The sequence below is a fragment of the Leptonotus elevatus genome, chromosome 1 (genome assembly GCF_054856555.1).
Source record: "Leptonotus elevatus isolate MCC_2025b chromosome 1, RoL_Lele_1.0, whole genome shotgun sequence".
Lineage (NCBI taxonomy): Eukaryota > Metazoa > Chordata > Actinopteri > Syngnathiformes > Syngnathidae > Leptonotus > Leptonotus elevatus.
Genome location: NC_141239.1, coordinates 17,797,224 through 17,812,808, shown reverse-complemented (window position 1 = coordinate 17,812,808; position 15,585 = coordinate 17,797,224). Strand labels below are relative to the sequence as shown.

The window sequence follows — 15,585 nt, the reverse complement described above, 5'->3', positions numbered from 1 at the left end:
ATTTTGTACAAGAAATACAGGTTAAAAAGAACCCTTGGTTTGTTTTTACTATATTGTTTTCTGTAGTTCTTATTAATTGTTTTATTGTGTCCTATTAAAATATCAGCTTCTTCCTACTGTAGTACAAGAGTGATACATAAAATTTCTTCTTTTTGTGTCTGATTTTACACACATTTATTTGTTCATAACACTGAACATTAAACATACAAATAAATAAATAACAGCAATAACGGGTTGGTGGCCGTACTTTGTATTTGATGATATTCCATTGATTCCAAGATTTTACTCAAGTAAACATCTGTTTCAAGCTTTGAAGAAAAGAGTAGAGGCAAGAAGTAGAAAATGTGATTAATTGCGATTATTCGCACAATTAATCGCATTTACGGAAAATTGCGCGGTTAGTTATAAATTTGTAATCACTAAAAAATACTTCACCCATTGAATCTTGTGCCCGGTGATTAACTCATTCACTCCCAGCCATTTTCATTGGAGCAACTTATTTCGCTCCTGGCTGTTTTACTGGATTTTGACTGATTTTGCAAGGCCCACAGAATATTATATTCAATTGCTATAAAAACATGGAGCCTACCAAAAGAAAGATTAGAGTCTCTTCTTTCATCAGAAAAAAAAGTATATTTCTATCTGTTTCTGTTTTGCAGCAATTAGCATTAGAATATAGCTAAGTTTCATCATTATTCACAAATCAGTTTGAACTGTGGGGAAAGACCTTTTTGCAACATGGCCCTGGTTGATATCTTATACTTTGCCGCCACCTGCTGGCCGTTTTTGTAATAACTACCATTGCTTCAAACGTTCTCTTCAGTTCAGAGGTTGCATCAAAGCCTTCTGTATGCTCTAGCATTAAAAAAAAATATATATATATATAAAAAAAAAATACATATAAAAAAAATAAAAAATAAAAAATAAAAATATATAAAACGTATAAATACGTTTATGGGGCACCGGTAATATTTAAAAAAAAAAAGAACTTAGGCTATTTATACGTTTTTTGGTTCACGTCTGTTTTCTGCACATCAGTGGGGTTAAATGCACAAATTGATTTTCCGCGTTACAGTCCACTTCCACTGGAGCCAAGTGGTGCAGTGAGCAAACAGATCCAGCAGATGGGGCTAATCCTATAGGACTGGACGAACAGTAAAGCCTTGCACAACACGAGTCTTCAATCAAACAGCTAATTATTTGGACTCAGTGGGCGTGGTCTGTACCTTACCGAGCGCATTTTAATTAGTTTCTGCAAGACCAGAAATGTTGATAAAGCTTATTATAGTGTGAAAGTGTATCGAATCAAGTGTCTGGTGAATGTACAAATCCTGGAACTGTGATGTCAGGTTTGCTATGAAAATGCCTTTACACTGTTTGGCATAAATCCACCAAAAGCACTCACTAAATTCCAAGAAATGGTCGGTTCACGTCTGGATTCTGCACATCAGTTGGGTTCCAAAAATGAACACAAATGATCACACTTTGATTTATGAGGTGGAATATTATCAAGCGGTGGTTTTAGTGAGGATTAGGATCTTGCATTAGTTGCTGAACAGATGAAGGCTGGAGCTACATTAATACATAAATACATAGTCATAGTATCTAATTAAAATGGCATATTCCTCAAAATATCCCCTATTTGTTTGGCTCAATGGCTTGTGGCCAGGCTCCAATACTGGTTGAGTAATCCACTGTGATTGTAAAACAAAATTATTCATTTCGGAGACACATCGGATGATTACAATCTCAAACACAAATTATGCAATTAAAATTCTACAGCTCGCCACTGATTATCACCGATGTAATAATCGTTTTTACGAGTCAGCGGCTATGTCTGAAATGTTATTGCTACCAAGGCGAAGGCTCGGCGGTGCCACCGCCTCGCTCGTTGAACACACATGAGCGTGACCTTCTGCGTAACATTGTGGCTCCTGGCCTTCTCTTCTTGGCGAGGCATAAATAAAGGTCAGAGTGCAGGAATCGGGGATAGGAGTCTTTTTTCATCAGGCTGTAGACTTTCATCTGGGCTGCTTCGAAACAGCTCCTTGTGGGATGCGCTAAATTTGTCTGGATGTCCATCTTGGTGCTGTAGTCAATATTGACCTGAGTAACAGACAAACGGACAAATTTACTGTAACTGGAAATTGTATTTCCTCAGATATTGCATGATTTACGAACGTTCGCAGACATATTATATTATTAAGTGTGCACCACATTAAACCTTACGGTACTGTAGTTCCCTTTTCTGCCACAACACCGCTACACACACATCTCAGTTTTCTCTCTCTCTCTCTCTCTCTCTCTCTCTCTCTCTCTCTCTCTCTCTCTCTCTCTCTCTCTCTCTCTCATCCTCCCTCCCTCCCTCTCTCTCACTCTCTCTCTCTGTCTCTCTCCCCCTCCCTTCTCTCTACCTCTCTTTCCCTCTCTCCATCTCTCTCTCTCCCCACCATTTCTCTCTCTCTCTCTCCTTCCCCCTCCCCCCCCTCTCTCTCCTTCCCCCTACCTCCCCCCTCTCGCTCTCTGTCTCTCTCTCCCTCCATCCCTCCATCCCACCCTCCCTATCTCTCCCTCCCTCCCTCTTTCTCCATCGCTCTCTCTCCCCCACCCTTCTTTCTCTCTCTCTCCCTCGCTCCATCTCTCTCTCTCCCCACCCTTTCTCTCTCTCTCCCCCCTCTCTCTCCTTCCCCCTCCCTCCCCCCCTCTCTCTCTCTCTCCCTCCATCCCTCCCTCCCTCTTTCTCCGTCTCTCTCCGTCTCTCTCTCTCTCTCTCTCTCTCTCTCTCTCTCTCTCTCTCTCTCTCTCTCTCTCTCTCTCTCTCTCTCTTATATATATATATATAAAGAATCTTTGGATTGCTGAAGTTCGAGTTCTAACTCACGATAGGGATACATAATACATAAAATGTTAAATTGGATATTTCCATTCAACACAACTGCTTCTGGTCGGAATGTTGAGGTGCAGGTATGGGAGGATGTCTATCCATCCATTTTCTATCACGCTTATTCTCGCAAATGAGCTAGAACCTAACCCAACTGGCTTCAGATGAGAGGTCGGATTCACCCTGGACTGATTGCCAGCCAATCATATAACAAATGTAGAACAGCCATTCACACTCACATTCACATCTAAGGAGTTGGAAGTTTTGGATGTTTTCCTTCTCCAACACAGCTGGTAAATGATCAGCTCATCAGCACGCGCTGCAAAAGTCTGATAACGATCCTGTTGATTGGAATCAGCTTGTGTTGGAAGAGGGAAACCTCCAAAACCTGCAGTACTTTTTGCCCACTACTGATTGACTGAGTGATTGAAAAAACAAAAAACAACAACAACACAATATCATTCATTATCAGTCTCAGAAAAGTTTTAATAAATCAGTTGCATCCGTCCACGCCTCTGTGGTGATGTGATAAGGGGAAAAAGTAAGCCCACAAGCTAGCAACAAGGAGTTAAAAAAATGCTTTTTCATAAAGTGAGGCTTCATAATGAAACAGATGAAGAGGATCTGACTATTTGCTATTTAAGGTACGCTTTTATTGCGAGTTGATTCACAAACACCAAACACCCTCTGTGTAATATAGCGCATATGAGGGAGGGAAAAGAACAGGCCCAGACTACGCTCCTGTTTGGAAGGAGCATTGGAGCATGGATTTTGGAGGGGGGGGAAAAAACCTCAGCAAACAGCCACATGAATACACAACAAACAGTGACTCTGCCCATGTGAAAGTTGTGTAGGGGGGTATCGCGCAAGGAACATTAAAGCCCAGACACAGTGAGCGGGTGATCGCGGCCTTAGATATTGTAGGTGCCTGCCTCCTTCCCAATACAGCTCAACTGAAACCGACATTGATAGCAAGGTTGAGTATTCTATTGTGTGTAGACTGTCCGTGTGTGCGTAATCTGTTTCCTCAGTCCTGGCCAGAAAGTAGGAAAGATAAGAAAACAGAGTCAAACGCATCTGCCACAGCCGACAGCCAAGAAGAAAGACTGGTGGTTATTGTTAGCGCAGCAGACATTCAAGAAAAAGATCCAGCAGAAGTTTGGGCAGAACTTTATATGGCGCAAACAACAGACAGTGCATGTGTTTTTGAGTTGCGCTGCTGCTGCTGTGACAGATATACAGTATACTAGAGCAGGCTCACATACATGGCGGCCATGTTGGTAGGGGCGACCGCCCCATCAAAGGTGTGCATGGCGATTATCTTAGCGTCGCAGTAGTCACGCACATAAAATGATTGTGTTGTCCACAAATTATCCTTTAGCTGACAGCGGATGGTTACGTTAAAGGTAGCACAGGTTGTGTTTGAGCAATAAGCATAACTACATGCATTAAAGTAAAGAATTTAATAAATGTTTTCGTATGACATTCAGAATATTTGTTCATGTCAAACTATTGGGGTCATTTTTCCCCCCATTTTAAATTATGCAAGGAATTAACTGATTAGAAAAAGAGGAGGATGTGCGTGTGCAGTGGATACATTTTTTTGAAGATGTCCTCATAACATTTAGTGTCGAAAAAAAACCCCACATAACAGGTGCTCTTGTTGATTAAAAAGCCTTTTTAATTCAGTGATTAATTGTGATTAATCAAAATCTGATAAAAAAAAAAATTGTTTAACAGCTCTAATATCAACTCAAAATAAAATGTTTAATATGGCCGTAGGGATTTAGGAACACAACTTTAAGTGCAATATAAGGCAAGATACATAATTATTTTATACATGGTCCATGTAGAAAATAACAAGGTATCCTGCCTTACGTTATATTGCACTTGTAATGCACTTGAAGTTGTGTTCCTAAAATCCAAATGGCCTTATTGAACATTTTGAGTTAAATGTTTGTTTTGTAAAATAATTATAAATGAAGACAACTTTCTATTTATCTTCTTCTTTTTTTCTTCTTCTTCTTTTTTTAAATAAATGAAGAATACCTGTAAGTGCAATTTAAGGCACATTCCCTTTGTTTAAAAAAGGAGAGTGAATTACAAAGTAGCATAGGCCCACAATATTGAAAACAAAATAAAGAAAAGCAAGCCAAGTAACAGCTGTCAAACTAAAGTACTGTTGCCAGCCAGGCACCCGATGCTAACGCTAACAGCTAGTTGCTAGCCACAAACGCCGCAGACTTGTACCGTATCATACAATGACGGCATAATTAGCTTGCCGTTTCTTCACGTCCTAAATTAGCTATTAATTATACTTTCAGGGAGGCATTATGATCATGATGGTAGAAAATACGTAATTTCAGTAAAAACGTAGATAATGCAAGCCGAAATGTCAAAGGGAAGTCAAGCTGGCGTTACTTCAACGTAAAATCCGCCAAGGCTGTTGCGTTGGTGTCAATGTATTATTTGGTTAGCTTTATTTTGAAGTTTGCCTTAGCGTAGGCGGCGTGTGTGTGCAGCTTCCCTAACATGTCTGAATGTCAGCCCAGCTCACACACGCACACACACGCATGCACGAGTAGACATCGAGAAGAAGTCTTTTCAAGTCAAAGGGCTCAAGTCCAAGCAAAAGTCACAAGTCATTGTTGTCGACTTGCAACTCTTTTAACATTTTGTCAAGTCTGAAGTCGTCAAATTCATGACTCGAGTCCACACCTCTGCTATCTACCGAACAGAGTTTTCTTGTTCAAGCCCTTTTCTACGGAATTCAATTGTAACGGAGGTAGCAAAATGCCCCTCCCCTCTCAAAGAGTTTCAAGCTTTATTTACATGTATTGCAATAGTGTTCTTCTGTGCTATGAAACCAAAATGGTGTACTGTATTGTGTGTCTTATACCACAAATAAATAATTTAACTTGATGTACTGTACAAGTTCACCTTGCAGACAAAAAGTACTGTATAATTCTGAAACATGCGTTGAGAATACACTCATCTCGAAAAGTCTCTTCCGTTTCGTTTTTTTTTCCGTTGAGTGAATACCCCCTGCCAAAATGAATGATAGTAGCTAAGTAGAATGTACAATGGCAGTAGTGTAAATATTTATCTCTGAGTAAAGTTTCAAAAAAGAAGATATAAAATATGCATATGCGATTCTGGATTACAGTTTTGCGAATAAAAGTAAAAAAAAAAAAAAATCTTCATTACTACCAATTGTTGAAAAGTTTGATCTAAAAAGGTTATTATGTGATGCAGAGCCTGACAATAGCAACCATTGAGAGTAATGCAGCTGCATTCATTTCTACAAACCATTCAAGCGAGTGCAAGCAGAAGCAGCAAATAAAATATACATATTGAAGGTGACAATCATCCTCTACAGAAAATGCGTGGGTGCTGCTCTTTTCACTTTTTGCAAGCGAAGAGTCACATCCACAAAGCGGCCGCCTGCTCTTAACGGTCAGATGCGGTCAAATCATCATTCACGCTGCAAAAGGAAAATCTTCTAAACCGCATTCCTCTCTCAACCGCTTGTACTTTGTTGAGATGCATGACCAAACTGTGCTTCTGCGGCGAGCGTTCAGAAAGGTCGGCTGGTTCTTGACCCGATAATGATTCAGAATTCATCCGCCATACCTTATCACCATGCTATGAATATTCTCAAACTCCAACAGCTCTTAGTGACAGGTCAAAGAAAAACATTCATATCCTTCAGCAAATGAACATGAAATACCTCTTTAGGCGCATCCGACTCAATAAAAACTGTATACATATTTTTGGCCTTGGACAGCAGTTTCTTCTCAGAGTCATAGGTCTTGAATTCTTCACAAGCCAGCCAGAACTCTAAGTTTTCCTCACTGAACTCCGTGCGGAGGAACTGAGAGAAAGTTTCCACACCATCTAATATAGAGAAACAAACACGAACACACAGCTAGTTACTAAAGAAACATAAATGGAAAGAAAATTTGTGTCCATACCATTTCTTCATTCAAAAGCCAATAATGCGTTTAATGTATATTTATATTCGGCAATATCTGTTGCATTTACAACTGTTATTTTCATTGTACCAAACTCAGTAAGTACCTCCTCAAGAGCACAAGCAGTTTTTCTTTCACTGTGACTCAAAGGGGCAATTTTGTTATGAGGAAGTTACAAAAAAAGGGACAATGTGTATTGTTTAGCGCAATCTAGTTGTGAACTAATAATTAATTCATTTTACTTACTCAATTAGTGGTGTCAGGCGATTAGCATTTTCAATCGTAATTATTCATATGACTTCAATAGTTAACTCGCGAATAATCACTAATTTTATATCTGTTCTAAATGTACAATATTTTGTACAATAAGTTTTCATACTCTTGTTAACATAAAAGTGGAAAAAGTGTTAAACTTATAGAAATATGGCTGCATCTTTTAGTCATTGATACAGTAATTTAATAATAATTCATAAAATTGAGTTAAAATTAAAAAGACGCACTGTACTGTAAACGAGTGTGATATTGATTTGTGTTGAGGTCATTTTTCTGCTACTAGATGGCATAATTGCATTTGTAAGACATTGGTGAAAGCTCAGTGCATTTTTATTTTCATATTAAGAGCTATCTAATCTTTAACGTGAAGTAACTTGTGAAAGGTACAGTAATATACTTTATGCGCCCTCAATAGTCTAAAGATTATATTCTAATTATTAGGGGTGGGAATCTTTGAATGTCTCACGATTCGATTCGATTCTGATTTTTGGGTGTGCGATTCAATTCAGAATCGATTTTCGATTAAGAGCGATTTTTGATTGACAATGATTTTTGCTTCAATTTATAGATGTTCAAGGGATCGTAATGATCTACTCCAGTCTGACTCGCAAATGCTAATTAGCGCGCTACTTGCGGCACTTTTAGCACTCAAAAGAACGGCTCCACGCTGCAAAAAAAACAACTTTTATTGGAATAACTTGATTGTGACTTTCTTTTCTTCTACTCTCTAATGTGGCTACAACTTAACAGTGTATCAGACCGCGTGAAACCACACTGTCCCTAAGTGGCCAAATCGGGTACAACATTAACAGCGATCCCAATAAAGGCACACACAAACAAAGGGAAGACAGTATAAAATAATTTAAATAAAATCGATTTTGGGACATTTAAAATCGTTTCTGAATCTAACTAAATGAGAATCGCGATTCTTATGAGAATTGATTTTTTGGCACACCCCTACTAATTATAATCAACCCGGTTTTATCCATCTAAAAAATTCACCTTTGCCACTTGCTGTCAACTGAAAATGACATCACAGTTGTTCAAGGCTAAGATAACGGCCAATCATGGCTAAGTTTACGAATGTCACATGACCAAAACTCAGAAAACAGGTGAACGTGATTAGTCGTTACCTGAGCCTTAAGCAACTATGATGGCATTTTTAATTGACATCAAGTGGCAAAGGTGAATTTTGATATACCACAAATGCAATTTAATCAGAATGTTGTGTTTAGACGAGTGAAGTTGCATACAACATAATATTGTAAAGTATATTTTTGGATTGACTTATGCTTTAATAACAATTTTTTTTTTCATATTTTGAATTGGGGCACAACTCTGACCTGCATTTTTCATCAGTTCTTCAAATGAGTTACTCCACTGCAGAGCTGTCTCTGGTGAGATGCTGAGAAAAGACGAGGAAGCTGTCTTTTAGTGACTCAGCAGCAAAGTTTTAGCTTCTTGTGTGTTTTTGCAAGGGGACGACTCAGGTCAAATATGATTAATCAATCCAAATATTCGCGGCACGTGAAATCAGTGGCGTTAGCCTCACTTGCTGGATGTGGTCATTCTCTGCTGACTGACATTTTCGTGAGAGCCAGACCTGGTGAGACTTGGTCGGCTCTTCCGCTCCTTGTCTTGCTGTCTGCATATGAAAAAAAAAAAAAACCATTAAGGTGTGTGAACGTGCAGGCATGTCCCCTTTCAAAATCTCCTCTCTGACATGTTTCCACTTGTTTTACATGTATGCACAATAAATTACATTTCTGCGTGGGGCGGTAAACATTCCTTGTAACGAGTCAGACGTGCACATCTATTAACTTGCAAAAAGGGATTCATGCTGCAGCTTAATGACACACACTAGTGCTATAATGACAGCTGTCAAGACTTTAAATCACAATCTGGCTCCTGAGCAGGTCCGTTTTTATATAATGCGCATAAAATATGGTGTCTCTGTATAAAGAGATGATGGCTGAACCATAAAGACTGTCTGACAAAAGCTGCAGGAGGAATTCAATTCAAGTTTGAGCAAATCATTTAAGAGGCATACACCAACCTGCTGCTATCGGCCTTCATTGTTGCCTTTTGCCCGTCTTGTGGATCAAGCCTTTTAAAATATGCTTCCTCCTTCTGGGCCATGAAGTTAAATTGAGGAAATAAGAAAACAAGCGTTTCCATGCTGTTCTGTCTGCATCTGCCGTGTGAGGTAGCAGGCCACAAATAGCTCAGTGAACATTTTTTAACCCATCATCATCGTTCTGTAAACCACGTTTGCATTCCATTTCCCATACCTTTGCTCAGACTTCCTGTAATGTTGTCACCCTTTACTGCTGACGGCTCTCGTGTTAGAGAAACCCCCTTGTGTTCAACATCCTGTTGAAAGTTTGTATACGACAGCTTTTTTTTTTCTTTTTTTTTTACATTGAAACCCACCAAAATTACCATAAATTCTAGATTTTTACTCTAACAATCAATCGGAAAATTCTGGGTATAATTTATCTACCTTTTAATATTTAGCCCCTTTCAAGGAGCTAAATAAGCAACCAAATAAAAATAGCAATTTGAAAAAAACTGCATGATGCTATAGTATACAATACAAACTAGTGTTAATTTTATCCACCATTTTTTAATTTAGTCTCAGTTTTAGTCCAGTTTCAACCACGCTAGTTAGTTTTTAACATAGTCAACCTCATCCCGTTTTTATTTAGGCCATTTTTAGTCGACTATGAATCTAGCATTTTAGTCTTTATTTTAGTCCAAGAAAACATAATTTTTCTTCATCTAGTTTTAGTCAACAAAAACTGTCAACATTTTAGTCTAGTTTTAGTCAGGACAATCATTTTACCCCTGTTTATTTATTTATTTTGTCGACAGATAATGTTGAACATTTCAGATCTAAAACTGTCACATAAAATGTTCTCTCATCTTTTTGATGAAAAACAACTCACACACAATTACAGTATATCAACAAGTGGCTACTATGGTTCCATGCTGTGAGCTAGTAAGCTAGCAAGCATTAGTTAGCGGTCGGTTTAACACTATTGTTGGAACGTTATAGCCGTTGGATTAATGTTACGTTATAAATATAATTGACTTATTTTCTTTTTTTAACCTATCACAGTGAATCCACTTCCTGTATGTCCCTTGTGTTTGTGCATTTTGCTCGCTGCAGATTTGAAAGGGGGTAAATCAAAGATTAGCAGAGACAAGATTTCACAAAATAACATCATTTTGTCTCGTTTTTGTTCATGAACTAAAATGTCCATAGATTTTAGACCAGTTTTTATTAAGTGAAGTACATTTTCGTCTCGTCTTCATTAGTCAACAAAAATGCAGACTGATTTAGTCCCAGTTATTGTTTAATAATGAGGGTTTTAGTCTAGTCAGTCCAGTGAAAAATGTTTCAATTTGTTTTTTTAAATGTTCATAATTTTCCCTCCTTCAATTCCTGTCTTTCATGAGTGGACAAGCTGATTAATCCAGGTGTGCCTGACCTCAGTAACCACGACGACAATGGCCAAACACACCTGAATTAATCAGTTTGTCCACTCATGATAGACAGGAAACAAAGGAGTGGTGTTAAGTTCAGGAAGTAGTCGAGCTGTGCAAAGAGTCCGTTATTGTTTTAATATTGTTAAACCGTATTCTACTATTTGAGCTCATATCCCATTGAGGCGCGAACATTTGCGACACTAACACAGCGTTCGTTCAAGGTTGCAGCGTTTCCTTAACATTCTCTAAACAGTCTTAATTGTCGTTCTGTCACAAGGAAATTTTAAAATGTTCAAAATTTTCAGGGTTCGTTCAAGGTTGCAGCGTTTCCTAAACGTTCTCTAAACAGTTGTAATGCTTGTTCTTATTGCAAGGGAATTGTAAAATGTTTAAAATTTCCTTGAAGAAAGGCCATTAAGATTGTTTAGAGAACATTTAGGAAATGCTGCAACGTTGAATTAACCCGAACGTGAAATCAACATTTATTAGTGTTGCAAACGGGCTTTAATGCTTTTTCTTGCCACAAGGAGAAAAAAAAGACAGTTGGTGAATGTTCTGAGAACATTTCAAGAATAGACATTGAAAGAACCCTGACAAACCAAGCCATGAAATCAACATTCGCTACATTCGCAAATGTTCACCCTTCAGTGGGATACGGGCTTTAGCGATGACCGAAATTGGAGGATCTGGACAATTTTACGTTAAACAATGGCCGCTTACTCCAGTGGTGTCCAAACTATAGCCATTTGCGGCCCGCCAACCATTTTTCAGTGGCCCATGGCATATACTGTACTAAAAACTGTATTTGTACAGTTGATGGAAACTACCAATACTACTAATGAATTCCTTTTACATTCTATAGAGATTTTCTAGATATTAAAAGATACAATTGAAGTAAAGTAAAATGGGAACATTTATCTTCATAACGCTGTGGTAAATAATGGATAACTCCTTTTTAAATGCAGAAATAGTTTCTGCTGCCTTCTGCTTTGTGTCAGTATATACAAATTGTGAACATATTATCTTAATTATTAATTAATTAATTAATTAATTTCAAAGTAGCCCTTGCATTCTTATTTTTTTCTGTATGCGGACCTTTTTGAGTTTTGACATCCGTTGATTACTCAATTATTAAAATAGTTGTGAATTAATTTGGTAATTAATTAGTTATCGATTAATTGATAAATTTTGACAGCTCTAGTTCAACAATCAATAATCAACAATCAACAATGGTGTGTCAGGTACTGTGGCAAATTGACATACTGACATGGATGGTGGGGTTTTATTTCATATCAAAATTGTCAAACACCTTTTCTTCTGTTTTAAAGGGAGGACACTCTTACTATCGTGTCATTACTGAAGCATTCCTTCGTTTTATTTCCACACACCTGGAGCAGGAAATGAGGTGTGAATGTCGGCTTGACAAGAGATTGATTTCAAATTCACTAAATTGCAGGCTAGCGCCAACCAAATTTCCATTTCTCACGGAGCGTTCTCTAGAGAAATGTTGGGAATATAAAGCCCCAGAGCACAAACATTTGTACAGACACAGCAAAGTGAAAGTCAGCGACACCTGTGTAACTTCAGGCCCAATCAAACCTCTCTCAAAGTCACATTAAAAACAACACATTGATTACAAGAGACACACTGTGCGCTGCAAATGTATGCAGCTACGGCCCAATGATCCAATAAAGTGAAAGTGCGCTATCCTTTCCCTTCAGGTAAACAACGGACAGCTGAATCACTAAAACCAAATTGAATAGCAGTCATTTAGTTTAGCTGTATGTATTTGCCTGCTGTCAACATACCAGATGAGAGAAGCAACAAAATCAATACGCAGAGCACTGCCCCGAAGGTGCTCCCACCAGCTGGGTGCAAAAGATTAGGGATGCTCTATTTTATCATTCTGAAATAATATTCCCATTTGCACTTTGAATTCTGTAACTATTCCACCAACATAGTTTTGTTGTTGTTGTAGTTGTTCACCCGTAAAATGAAACTGGGCAAAGGACAAACAAAGGCAAGTCTGTGCTTCTGCCTTATAGACACATTTGTCTCAAAGCGATTCGTCCCAATGAAAACCCCGTCGTCTCAAATGTCTCACGCTAAGCAGCACCTGATGTAAAGTTCATGTAAATGGCAATGATCATGATCATAATATATGCAAATTGGTTTTTAAAGAGTGAGGCTTTTGCTGAAAGGGGAAGCGACGGAAGTGAAACTGCTGCACTCACATGGTTGAAGCAGGAAGGTGGGGTGTTGTTACTTCCTGTCTGTCCTGTCCAGTCTGCCTCTTATCAACTGCTGGCCTTCTGGTTTTGTCATATGCGGCAGACCGAATAAACAACTAGAAAAACACATACACTACCAACACATATGAAAAGAAACAACATGAAACCTATGGGTCATTTTTCACATACACTCTAAGTTAACAAAAAAAAAATAGTTAGATAAATGGATAATTAGAAAATGGCATACAGATACTTTATTAAGCCTCAAGAGACTGCTCACTGCTCAAGTAGTCTTCACAACAGAGGTGGCAAATCCAGGTCCAGAAAGTAAAAACCCTGCCACAGTTTGGCTTTAGCTCCAAGTGCTAGCTAGCTCACTAGCTTGTTTATGTGCTAGCGAGCTAGCTAGCTAGCATCAGGGGCTAAAGCCAATCTGTGTCAGGGTTTTTACTTTCTGGACCTGGATTTGCCTGCTCTGCTCCACAAAGAAAGCAACTTAAGGCAAAGCAGGCATGCCGTATTTTTAATATTAAAAATAGTAAACATTGCATCTATACAAGTCTTTTCTTTAATAGAATAAAAAAAATAGCTGTCACAATGGCTAAGCTTCTTTGGGAGTGTGTTCACTGGACATTCAATATAGCCAGCATATCATTCTATGTACATGTGTTTATGTTTGTATTTTATAATATCCACTAATTACCAATAGTCTTGCTCTATAGTCATACAGTTCAAAGAAACCTGTCCCAGACATCAATTTAAATTCCAAGCTCACCTTAAGCAAGGTAAACAGCTGTCAAAACATGCCAGAGACAAGATTGTAGACTTGCATATGGATGAAATGGGTTACAAAATCATCAGCAAAAGGCTTTGTCAGAAGTCGAAAAAGAGACACACAAAATGGCCGCCAATTGTCTCAGCCTGGAGATTCTTGCTTGGTGAACTGGGGCTGGCCATGAGACAGGTAAGGGAGCAGCCTCAAAATACATGGAAGGAACATGTTATTAATTTGAAGGCAGTTGGGACCTCAGGCCCTCTCCAGACAAAAGCAAAGCGGGCTTCGTTCCTCAAACAAATCTCGTACAGAGAGAAGCCTTTCAAGACTTGCGTGTGTCCCTCAAGATTCACCTCCAATGGGCACTATGGGTTAATATTCGGATTCACTGCATGGCAGTGGGTTAATTCTATAGGTGCTGTCCCCCCCTGGCTGGGCGTAGGCGGGGCTCTGCCCTTCTGTTGGCTGCTGGGTGGCGGCTGCGACTTGGCCGTTCCCTTGGTCTCTTGGGGGGCGCTGCGTTGCGGGGCTCTCCCTGGTGTCCGGGGCGGCGCCGCCCCGGCGCGGTCCGTCGCTCTGGGCCCGGCGACACGGTTCGTGGCCTGTGGGCCGCCGGGGTGCCCTGTGGTTCCCTCTCCCGTCCCCCTTCCTCCCCCTTGCTGCCTCTCCCTCCTTGCCTCTCCCCGCCCGTCTTCCGCCTCCCTGTCCCTTCTCCCTCGTCACCCTTCCTCCTCCTCTCCCCCTCTCTCTGCGGCCCTGCCGCTGCCCCTTGCCCTTCTTGTCGTCTCCTCACTCAGCTTCATCTGTCCTTCCTTCCTTTCCTCAGTCTCTCCTTTGGTCTCTTGAGGTCTCCCTAATTTGTTGGAATTTAGATGTTGGTTGGTAACCCGGTGGGTAGTAGGTAATGTCTGGTCGGTGCTGGATTTCACTTTCCTTTTTTTTCTTTGATTTTGACAACCTCACGACTCTAGCTGGATTCTGAAGTATTCAGTTTAGTTGAACGGTATGGGATTTTTAATAGGTTTTAGGTGAACTAATGAATACACAGTCACTCACTTTATTTAGCGTGGTGAGTGACATGAATATAATGTATTTTATTAACCGTTTAAAGTTAGAAGCAAAAATGACGTCTATTTCTGCCATGATGGTGTCCGTCCTTCACCCCCTTACATTGAGTTATTCTAAACGCCATGTATACGGGGGTAACTCTGTCAACTTGCGCATGTAATCGTGTTATTTCGATTGTTCCAGAAACCCGAATTCTGACCATAACCCGAATATTGCCTGTATGTAAACGTAGTCTGTGTTTCGTTATGTTATGTTTTGTTTTGTTATGTTGTCTTTGTGTGCCTCCCTAGTCTCGTCAAGCATTGTCATGTCCACCTGTGTTTGTCTGCTCTTCCTCATATGTCAACCAATCAGCACCCTGTGCCACTTGTGTCCTGCCCAGGTGTGTCTCGTTGTGTCAATTAGTGTGTGTGTGTGTGTGTGTGTGTGTGTATTTAGGCCCCGTCCAGACGGAAGCAAAGCCGGCTTTGTTCCTCAAACAAATCTCGTACACACAGAAGCATTTCAAGACTTGCGTGTGTCCAAAAGAAGACGCTGAGGACGTCTGTCATGTATATGCCAAGTCTGGAGTGGCGCTGTAGCGCAGCCACAGGGAGTTAACGGAAAGCGTAGAAGAAGAATCAGCGAAGAAGACAAACTTTTTTTCTAACTTTATTGCAATCTACAGAACAAACATGGCTTAGCATGTATCAAAACAACATGAAAAAGACGAACACAGGAGAAGTGGGAATAAAGAAGCAAAATATTTTGCTGCGAAAACATAAGCAAGCTAAGGAGGCTGCGCAAAATGACTACGACATGATTATCCACCATTGTTGTTGACAGACTGACGGTTCGCGCGCAGTCACGCGAGAATTGGCGCATACGTCATCAATCTGCGACAATGCGTCC

The 15,585-nt window shown here is 39.7% G+C and overlaps 1 protein-coding gene across 2 annotated transcripts; it reads right to left on the bottom strand.

The window, feature by feature from the left end:
- Positions 1 to 214: 214 nt before the first annotated feature.
- rgs18 (regulator of G protein signaling 18) lies at positions 215 to 9,429 on the bottom strand. Of its 2 annotated transcripts, XM_086073949.1 has the most exons (6): positions 9,420 to 9,429; positions 9,185 to 9,322; positions 8,681 to 8,773; positions 8,472 to 8,533; positions 6,612 to 6,778; positions 215 to 2,106 (listed from the first exon to the last, which is right to left on the bottom strand). In XM_086073949.1, the coding sequence occupies exons 2-6, from the start codon at positions 9,304 to 9,306 to the stop codon at positions 1,852 to 1,854; spliced, it is 699 nt and encodes a 232-aa protein (XP_085930075.1). In that variant the 5' UTR covers positions 9,307 to 9,322; positions 9,420 to 9,429; the 3' UTR covers positions 215 to 1,851. The 2 variants fall into 2 exon arrangements, with proteins under 2 accessions (XP_085930075.1, XP_085930085.1); XM_086073959.1 differs by lacking the exon at positions 9,420 to 9,429 and having other exon boundaries at positions 8,732 to 8,773; positions 9,185 to 9,399.
- Positions 9,430 to 15,585: the final 6,156 nt, after the last annotated feature.